The sequence below is a fragment of the Protopterus annectens genome, chromosome 6.part0 (assembly GCF_019279795.1).
Source record: "Protopterus annectens isolate FY-2018-M chromosome 6.part0, PAN1.0, whole genome shotgun sequence".
In the NCBI taxonomy this organism is placed as follows: Eukaryota; Metazoa; Chordata; order Ceratodontiformes; family Protopteridae; genus Protopterus; species Protopterus annectens.
Genome location: NC_056737.1, coordinates 1,709,082,976 through 1,709,093,996, shown reverse-complemented (window position 1 = coordinate 1,709,093,996; position 11,021 = coordinate 1,709,082,976). Strand labels below are relative to the sequence as shown.

The 11,021-nt window shown below is 41.2% G+C and overlaps 1 protein-coding gene across 1 annotated transcript in view; it reads right to left on the bottom strand.

Annotated features, from left to right (window-relative positions):
* Positions 1–1,845: 1,845 nt before the first annotated feature.
* SUMO1 (small ubiquitin like modifier 1) overlaps positions 1,846–11,021 on the bottom strand; it is a 582,241-nt gene continuing 573,065 nt past the window's right edge. Inside the window, 1 exon segment of the mRNA XM_044075100.1 lies at positions 1,846–4,167. Within this exon segment, the coding sequence (XP_043931035.1) occupies positions 4,099–4,167 (69 nt within the window). The 3' untranslated portion in view covers positions 1,846–4,098.

Sequence of the window (11,021 nt, the reverse complement as noted above, 5' to 3'; positions counted from 1 at the left end):
TCCTGGTGAGACATAGTATCAAGGACAAATATTCAGAAGTACAAAGGCAAATACTAACAATAATAATTCACAGCAAATATGCCCTGTAACAAGAGGGCTCTAACACTAATATCCACACTAAACCAACTATTAAAGCCTTGTATAAAGAGAATTTAGCTATTAATATTAATTTTTAGCTAAGAGAAACCATCTGCCCTGTAAAAAAAGAAGAGCTCTAATTTGACAAATAACACACACAATGTAATGCTATAGACAGGAAAAAAAATGCTTAAAAACACGGCCACTAATATCCAATTATTAATATTATAAGTTTACATTAAGTTAAACTATGTGCCCTGTGAAAAAGAAGTACTCTAATTTAGTAGAAACACACACAATATGATTCTAAGGATACAGAGAATAAAGGCCTAAAAACATGGCCACTAATATCTCTGTAATCTAACTATATACTTAAACTGAGCTAGACATGGGGAGAAAAAAGGGCTAAAAAGATGGCCACTACTATCTAACTATATTATCTGTTGTCTAAACTATCTATCTAAATCACTAACAGGCTAAGCTATATAAAACAGTTATTTATCAGAAAAAAAGTTATTCACTGGTCAGTGCTGGTGAACGTCCGATTAAGTTGCAACGGCAAACGAGATCTGAGGGAAGATCAGGGTGCATCATGGGATAGGGAGCTGGCCTTGAGCTGATTGAAGACCTCGAGCTTTTGCAGTTGGCCGAGTCGGAGCAGAGGATCGGCTCAGAAACCATCAGTAAGAATGAACGGTGAGATAGAACAACTTCACATACATGTACCTGCTTTGCTTTGGGTGTCTTGTGTTTGCAAGGGAAAGATAAAAAGGTCTCAATTCACAAGTGGCCGGTCACGACAGCCTGAGAAGCAGCTTCAGACCGAACCTACATCAATCTGGTGTTGGCGTGTGAGTATGCAGATATGGCCAAAATCACAACTTCTAGAGGGAATGTGCCACACCACAGGACTTGCTCCAATATAGGCACTGGACTAGGGGGCTGAAATAACGGCTCACCTGTATTGATAATTTTGATCCTGGGTTGGGTGTTTGACAATGAGTTGTCATCGGCCTCCATAAGCTTTTGCCTTGCACTTCTTCATGAAGAAGGCCTGGGAACTGGCAGACACCATATTGTGCAAGGGAAGAATACTATCAGACTCCAAAAACTGAGGGATTGGCCTTACACTTTATAGTTTTATTAAACTGGGCACAAAAAGGGCAGTCAGACACATTGTGCCTAAACAGAGCTGACAATAAGACTGAAAGTCTTTGCAAGGAATCTGTTCTCACACAAAAGACAATGTTCTTAAACAGCTAAATAATACAAATAAGAAGAGAGTCCCCAACAGAGTATTTAGCTGAATTATCTCGATTCAGTCCAAACGCTGGGCAGATAGTGAATACAGTCTGATGCACTGGAATGACAACAATAAGAAAAAAATGGATGGTGCCAACAGACTTTTACACCATCTACGTTCAATCACCGCATGACATAATGCAACAATTATGTGTAGCTTTCTGAGTGTACATCTGTCCCTGAAGAATTTCTGGAAAGATTATGTCAAATCCTTACTGGAAGCGAGGATAAATTCAATTACAGGATCCATTTAGAAGAGTCCTTGATACTGAAGCTTGTTCATCTCCTGAATGGAGCACAGCACTAGTTTCTTCCCACGTTACCTATCAAATGAGGCTCTTTTGTCTAAATAACATGTTCAACACTGGCAACAGCACACTTCTTAAATAATGTTGATTTTTTTTTTGACAAAATCTAATGTAAATCATACACTGTCACACAAATAAACACAAATCACAAGCTCAGTCATTTAAAAATTAACTTGTTCATGAGGACATTTACAACAGAACAATGGGTAAAAAACACCTCCTTAGAAATGGTTTCCCCAGAATTATTGTACAATTCAAGGAACTTAACACATACTAAAATAAACACTAGATGATGTGTAACTTAGATGTTTTACATTGGACTACCACTACTACAATAGTCTACCCATAATTATCTCTCATCTTGAATGCTCAACAAGTGGCATTTGCTTTCTAATTCTGTTACAAAATGTCACTCATGCCATGTGTTCTGGCTTTCATTTCTCCCCTCTAGATTATACAATATACAACTCTGCACTAGCTTGTGGAGAAAGAACAGAAACTGCACCACACAGAGATCCACTGTGTGTGACATATTGTTACATAAAGCACTGAAAGCATTACATATCGTACAACTCTGAAACATAAATGCATACATGTCATCTATCAAAAAGAATACAATCAACCCCTTAAAAAAATCAAAAATAAGTCAAGTATTTAAGTCAAGGTTAAATCCAATGGACTACTCCACATCAACTCTTCAGTATATTTGCTTTTTATTTTTTTAATTATTTTTTTTTAAAACTGCCTCCACAAATGTTTGCAATCAAAGTCATGGGCACTGTGCAAACGATCATGTCAGGCTTGGTTTATACAAAACATATGGATACTAAATATTTTTCCAACAAAACAGAACCATGCCAATCCTTGATGGCTAATTAGAAAAAACATAAGAGTAACGGAAATTGCAGAGCCTGTGAAAGTCGGGGCAAAACAGAAAAAAAAAATTAACAGCTTTTGGATACTGTGCCCCCAACACACACACACAGTTCAGAAGGCTGCCTCCTGCTTCCAAAGGTATGATTGGAAGCACACCCCTTGACAGTGGCAAACACTGGGAGATACAGCATGAACATCTAATCAGAAATGATCATACTAAACTCAATGCATCCCACAGACAGGGCCCACCTTACAAAAATCACCCCAAGCTACTATGCAGTTACCAAACCCTGCTGCTCATTCCACCTCCTTACTGTGCCTAGAAGGTATAAAAAGGAAGCGAACTGCAGAAATGGAACATGCAGAGTGAGAGGGTCAGAGCACTCCAAAACAGAGGCAACAGTGATGTGCAACACATATGGAAGTAGTGATACTACATATGTGAAACGAAATAAAGATGGCTTAAAGTTTGAGTATGCAACATAGATAAGTAACAACTTTGATGGAACATATTAAGCAGCCACATGACATTTTGTAAATGGGGAAACTTATCATAGGTCACTCAGACTTGCTCTAGATGATATGATCAAGTGTGAAACGCTTCTCTTACTCAGAAGTACAAATGATATACTGTCAATATGCAGACTTAATAGCTATCAGGCTATGTACACACACTGATCTCAATTCTATAAGTTCAGAAAGGAGTGGTTTGGCAGATCCTATAAACCATATGGAGCAGGAAAGTTGCACCCTTACTGATGAGCAGGAGAAAATGTCAAAAATTAACTAAAGTGGCTGACCCATACTTCATTTTATGAGCAACAAAGAATTTTATTAATGTGAAAGAGGGAAAGAAAAAAATATGGCAAAAGATTCAAGACATTCACAGGGAAAAAGTTATGGAATGTCATATGAGACATGGTGTGATGTTGCCAATGATGTTTTTTTTTAAATAACATTGTAGTATGTACTGCAGTAGAATGGACAAAGTAGTACACTTATGTGATCGAAAAAGTAATGTCTACATCAAAGGTGAAGTCAGACAGTACTACAATAAAACCTGTGTGGTCAAGGCAGACAGACCCAAAAAGATGATGTGGTAAATCAGGGAACAAAATTTTTTTGTACAACTTACAATATGAACCCACTTATGATCACACCTATACAAATGGCTACTTGATCCCTAAAAGTAAAACAGTGCATTTGTTCAAAACCTGTTACCCAACTATTTAAGAGAAACGGATACCACTTCCTTCAGTAATGAAGAATTCACCTTTCTTACTCCAAAGACTTAATTGTACATTGTGAGGCTCTCGCATCCTTTCTGGACAAGAACAACATTAGAACATGATGAACTGCACCTTTGTTGGATGGTTTACAAACCAAAAACAGCAAGGAAGAATGAAAAGTCAATTTAAAATGGTAAGCTAGGAGAAACACCAGTCTGTAGTGCTGGATGTTGAATTCAGTTCAAGGATATGTTGGGATAAAAAAACGTGATGCAGAGGTAAAAAAAAATATACATGAATAAAGACTACAGTTGCATGTGTCCGCCAGTCTGTTCTTGGTAAACTTCAATGACATCTTCATTTTCCATTCCCAACTGTTAAAGGGAAACAAGAAAAAATGAATTAAACAATGACAGGAACAATTTCAATAACTAAACTACTGGTAGAGCCTCAACTGCAATTTTACTTAGCTATGAACTACTTCCGTAACAATTCAGAGCTCACAATAGGCATATTTTAAGTGGAAGCCCCGGACTAAAGCCAACAAAATTATGCGCAGGACAAAAGCTACATGAATTCAAGTGCAAATCTTCACAGGCTAAACTCTCAATGCAAACACTGAAACACAAAACTGAAAGCTGTTTAGACAGTGTGGAGACAGACAATTTCATAATATTATAGTCAGCACAGGTGCAAGGTTGTGCTCTAATACTCACAAGGGTATTAAACAATGACATATAATTAAAGAAAAGTACAGCAGTGTAAGAACATATGATAACTGACAACTTTTACAGTATTCCATTACTGTAGGGTTCTCTTGCCAAGGTAACCTGACATCAGTTTAGGGTACAAAAGCCAAAAACCCTTCCACATAATCATAGGACCAACATACAAGCTAAGCCTGTAGATGTACAGGTAAACAAGTGGACATATAAGCATAAGATGCTCACACTATTTAAGTCAGGAGACATGGGGACAGCTAATGAAAAAAATTAGCAAAATAATTAAGGCCAACTAAGAAGAGGGGAATATGTAAATGGAACCCTCTCGGTCCATAAGAACAAACAAGATAAACATTAGAAAAGGGGGAAGAAGGGTGGGAACTAATAAAGCAAGAGCGATCAGAAAGACCTCTACTGTTATAACTTCTTACACAACTCTACTATACCCTTCCTTGGATCACTGTTGCACTATTACAATACTGTTAGGTGAGTCCCAATGCTTATCAATTAGAAAGGATGGAGGGAACAGGGGAGAAGTCAATTAATCTATCAAGCCACACAGCAGAGACCTAGCAACAGTAGCTCTAGATCTAGACAGAGCACCTATTCTGTAGTGTTTTGTGAAAGTGTGCACTGAAGACCAGGTGGATGCCTCTGAAATAGCATGGAATTAATTTTTTTCTAAAAGGCTCCAGAAGAAGAAACTGCTCTAATGAAATGGGCCTTAACTGAGAAGGACAACAACTTACCATGATGGGACTAACAAAAAGAGATGGACTTAGAAATTCAACTGGCAATTGTTTGTTTGGAAACAGGATTACCGAACTTGACTTCTTGGAAAAAAACAAAACTGATCTCTTCCAAATGTCTTTAGTCTTTTCTAAACAGAATCTAAGGTGCCTGTACACGTTCAAGGAGTGCATGAAGTCTTTCACCCTTGTTTTGGAGGTTTGGAAAGAAAGTAGGTAGATTAACAGCTTAATTTAAAAACAACTCACTAACCACTTCAGGCATGAAGGAAGGACTGATGCTAAAACACACCTTATCCTTATGGAATATGAAGGGAGAGGGAGAGAGAGACCATTAAAGCTTGAAGCACAGAAACCCGTATGGCAGAAGTAAGGGTTCCTAGCACAATAGTTTTCAAAGCACAAAACTTTAGAGATGCAGAAGCCACATTTTGAGCCATCCAAGACAAAAGTAAGGTTCCAGGGAGAGGAAGAATCCTCCCCTGTGGGTTCAAATAAAGGATACCCCTGAGAGATTGATTTACCTCAATTCTAAAAAGCAGGGGAGGATCAAGAGGCATGTGTGTGGAAATGGCAGAGAAGTGTGTCTTGAGAGAGGAGTGGGCTAGACCAGTTTTTGAGAACTCACAAGTATGAGCGTTTACTGGAAATCTATTTGTAAGGAATTCTATTGTTTTGTGACACCAGATGGATAATCTTTTTTTTTCATTTGGATATGCAAGATCTTCTAATGGAAAACCCTGGAGCATGTATTCAGAAAACTGGTGTCTAAGTAGGATTAGGACTTTATCATAAATAATGTCAAGTTGAGAGCTAGCAAATTGGGAAGAAGTGGAGAACTCTTTTTCTGTGTGAGCAAGTCCACTCTGTAGGGTAACTTGGGATGATGACCTCTGGCCAGATGATGAAGGGAAAAGTACAGTTTTGTACCTACCATAAATGTAGATGTTCGAATATCCACATTGCTGCAGTCATAACCTGTGGGTAGTCCGCTGTCCTCGGTCGGCCCGAATACCAAAGTGTTAGGCTGGCGTCGGTCATGGTCGCTTAGATCTGACATCAGTACGCCGTGGTACTAAAGCGCATGACCGACGCCATATCCTCAGTCTTTCTTGCCCCAGATGTCAGAAAGCCTTAAAAAGAAAGGCTATAGCCACAAATAGAAAAACACCCAATTACCAAAATAGCAATAATAGGTACACCACAAACCACCCAGTCACCCCAAACTACAGAGGGGAAGGAGGGAGGGTAAATTGGACTGCAGCAATGTGGATCTTCGAACATCTACATTTATGGTAGGTACAAAACTGTACTATGTTCTTCATCTCACATTGCTGCAGTCATAACCTGTGGGTAGAATCCCAAAGCAAAGGTAAAGGGAGGTTGGTAAAATCAGAAAGCATTAGGAGCTGCTAACATGCCCTGTAAAACAGCAGTGGCAAACCCAGCCCTAGATTTAGAATAAAGAGGAAGATGGTAATGCTTAGAAAAAGTGTGCACTGAAATCCAGGTAGCTGCCTCCAAAATATCCTTAGTAGCTACTCCCCTTAAAAAAGCAGTAGAAGTGGCAGTTGCTCTAGTGGAATGAGGTCTGATTCCAGCCGGAACCTCCTTACCATGATGAGAACAACAAAAAGCAATACAATGACCAATCCACTTAGAAATAGTTTGCTTTGAAACAGGTTTTCCTTGTGAACCCAAGGCAAAAGAAATGAATAACTGTTGAGACTGGCTGAACCCTTTAGTTCTGCTCAAATAGTAACGTAACTGCCTGTGAATATCCAAGGAATGCAAAATTTTTTCCCCCTTATTTTGGGGATCAGCATAAAATGTAGGCAAATGAATAGATTGGTTTAAAGCCACATTAGAAACAACTTTCGGCATAAAAGTAGGGTTAGTACGCAGGGATACCCTATCCTTATGAAATATCAAGAAGGGTTCAACTGCCATTAGAGCCTGCAATTCAGATACCCTTCTAGCAGACGTAATAGCCAACAAAAAAGCAGTCTTCCAAGACAAAAACTTCAACTCAGATGTAGCTGCAGGTTCAACAGGAGGTAAAGTGAGTTTTTCCAACACAAAATTGAGATCCCAGGAAGGAGTAGGAGCTCTACGCGGGGGCCTTATATTCTCTGCCCCTCTAAGAAATTGCTTAAACAAAGGATGAGAGAATAATGGTGGGTCACAGTCATAGTGAGCAGAAATAGCTGCAGCATGAACTTTTACAGAGGAGAAAGACAAACCTTTGTCTAGTAATTCTGTAAGATACTGAAGTGAAACACTCAAATTAGGCACTGAAACATCAAAGCTCTTTGCCTTGCTCCAAAGAAAAAATCTCCTCCATTTATCAGCATAAACTTTCCTTGTACTAGGCCGTATGGCCTCCAAAATGACATTCAAAACTTGTTGTGGAAGCTGCGACCCCCCAGGGTCTAGAACAGAATACGCCAGGCTGTCAGATGCAGGGACTGTATCCTGACATTGAGGAAATGATTGTTTGTCTGGGACAAAAGGTGTGGAACTGGTGGCAAAGGCCAAGGAGGCTCCCGTACTAAACTTCTCAGTAGAGGGTACCAGTGCTGACGTGGCCAATCTGGAGCTATTAAAATCATGCAGGGCTTGTCCTGTCTGACCTTCAAGAGTACCTTTGGAAGGAGAGGTAGAGGAGGAAAGGCATATACGTGAAGGTTGCTCCAACTGAAAGACAGAGCATCCACTTTCCAAGCCTGTGGGTGAAACATCCTTGTGCAAAACTTTGGCAGTTGAAAATTTTGTGGAGAAGCGAACAGATCTATGTCTTGAGTCCCCCAAGCCACTGTCAACTGTTGAAACACATGAGGATCCAATTTCCGCTCGTGGGGATCCACCCTCTGCCTGCTCAAAACATCTGCTAAGGAGTTCTGTGCTCCTGGCAGAAACCTTGCCTGAAGAGTGAGGTGCAAACTGAGAGCATTCTCCCATAAAATCATAGCTTGTCTGCAAAGAGGGTACGAATGGGTTCCCCCTTGCTTGTTGATGTACCACATGACTGTTGTGTTGTCTGTTTGAATCAACACTCGTCCTGGATGAATGAGATCCTTGAAAGCCATCAATGCAAATTGGACTGCTAACATCTCCTTCATGTTGATATGCAAATGTTGAAGTCTGGCAGGCCACGTGTCTTGAACCCATTTTCCATTGAAGTGTGCTCCCCAAGCCATGTCTGAGGCATCTGTCGTTAAGATCTGACTCGCCTCTGGTCGGGTCACACAGAGTCCCTTGTTTAGGTGACATTCCTGAGCCCACCATAAAAATTCCCTTTGAATGCAAGGTATCATCTGAATGACAGTGTCCAAATCGTGGCAGTGTTGAGTCCATACACTTTTGAGATACCATTGTAACTTCCTCATATGCAGTTTGGCATTGGGAAGCACCAGAATACAAGATGCCATGAACCCCAAGGCTTGAAGGACTGTCCTTGCAGTCAGCCTGGACCGTAGAGACAATTTTTGGAAGTAAAGGGTAAGATTTCTTTGTTTGTCCGGGGTCAAAAACGCCATCTGAGAGGCTGTATTCAGTCTCACACCCAGAAAGCACATGTCCTGAGAGGGTACTAGACTGGACTTTGTTTCGTTCACAGAATACCCTAGGCACCTTAACACTGTCATAACATACTGTAGATGGTGAAGTAACTTGACTTTGTCTTGAGCAAGAATCAGGCAATCGTCCAAATAAGGATAAATTTGTATTCCTCTTAACCTTAAGAAGGCTATCACTGGAGCCAGGACCTTTGTGAACACCCTGGGCGCAGTAGATAAGCCAAAGGGCAATGCAGAAAACTGATAATGTAAAGTCCCAGCCAGCAGGAACCTCCTGCAACTGGGCCTGATAGGAATATGAAGATAAGCCTCTTTGAGATCCAGAGTTACCATCCAGTGATCCTTTGCCTAGCAGAGGCAGAAGTTTTTGCAAAGTTAACATTTTGAATTTTGGAATGTCCAGGTATGTGTTGAGAATAGACAAATCCAGTATTGGCCTCTAAGTGTTTCCTTTCTTTGGCACAAGAAACAGGCGAGAATAAAATCCTAGGCCCACTTCTGACTGAGGGACCTCCTGGATAGCCCCCATTTTTAGAAGTAAAGCAATCTGTCTGTAAGCCTCCACCTTTTGCTGAGGAGGAACGTCTGGTATGCCTTTGAAAGGAGGCAAGGTGTGGAAATAAAACTTGTAGCCTCGATCTATAATGTCCAACACCCATTTGTCCTGGGTGACCAAAAGCCAATTTTTCCTGAAAAGTGCCAACTTTCCTCCCAGAGGAGCTGCCAGACAGGAGGGATCTGGCAGCTGAAGATACAGGTCATTGGGTTTGCTTACGAAAAGGCTGACCCCTGCCCTCACCTGAAGATTGTGCAGGGGAACTCCACGTCCTCGGTCTGAAAGAACCCTGAGCATGAGCCCTGCCCCTACCACGTCTAGATCTGCCCCTAGACTGTAAATCAGAAGAAGGATAAGCCCATCCCTTAGCAGGCCAATTTCTGCTAAACTTAGGGGGGGTGTACCTGTAAAAATTCCTTAACTGTCTGCATGGACTTAGCTTTGTCTTCCATTTTCTTCAAAACCGACTCCACAGGAGAACCAAACAGAACTTCAGATTGAAGGGGAGCATCCAAAATTCGAGCTTTTACATGCTCTGACAAATTCTGATCCTTAAGCCAGGCGTGCCTACGAATAACTGATCCAGTGGCAGCCACCCTGGAGGAAGCCTGAAGAGCATCAAAACCACACTGCAAAGAATGCTTACCCACCTGATCAGAGGCATGAACTAAATCTTGCAATTCTTTACACTCAATACCCTCTGCTAAAGCATCAACCTTAGATTTTAACTGACTTAATAGAAAATTCTGGTACTTCAGCATATGAAACTGGCAATTCAAAGCCCTCATCGCTAGAGTGGAAGAGGTATACACTTTTTTACCCCACCTATCCAAAGCTCTAGCATCTTTATCCAGAGGGACTGGATTCTTCACAATAGAAGCCCTGCCACCCTTAGGTCCCTGGCTAATAGTCTCCGGGTCAGCTCTAGGGCTCTTATACAAATATTTATGGGCCTCTGGCACTCTGTAATACCTGTCTGGTTTAACAGGGGCAGGAGGTAAAGAATCAGGATTAAGGGAAGCTTCAGAGAAAACATCCTGTACAACATCCAAAACAGGGGGAATAGCCAAGGGCCTATACTGTGGTAAAAATAAAAATTCCCTAAGCCTCTTACGAGAATCTGAGAAATCCTGACCTTCCCACTTAAAATGCTCCCTCATGGAATGCAGGGTCTCAGAAAAGGAAAAATCCTCTGGAGGGGAAGCAGAAGGACAAGAATCCTCTGCATCAGAATCAGAATAAGGAGGAAAATCCTGAATGTCCTCAGCTGAAGACTCAAGAGTAATCTGAGGAATGCTCTAAACCCTCTACCTCTGGCTCCACCCTAGGCCTCTTATCCGGGGGGGGCATAGAACCCCTGATTAAAGTAATCAAATCCTCTGCCATCTACAGCATATGCTTTTTAGGAACAGAACTAGGGCTGACACCAGTGGAAGACAAACCAGGCCTGACCTTGGAAGGTGCTTTAGAAACAGAAGTAGAAGGCCTAACCACCTTATGCAGAGAAGGGACTACAGTAACCTGAGAGGCCCCTCAGCCTGACCCGACTCCTGAGAGGCCACATCCTGCAAGATCAAAGGCTCCCCCTGAGATTCAGCTGAAACCTCGGCTGGATCCACAGAT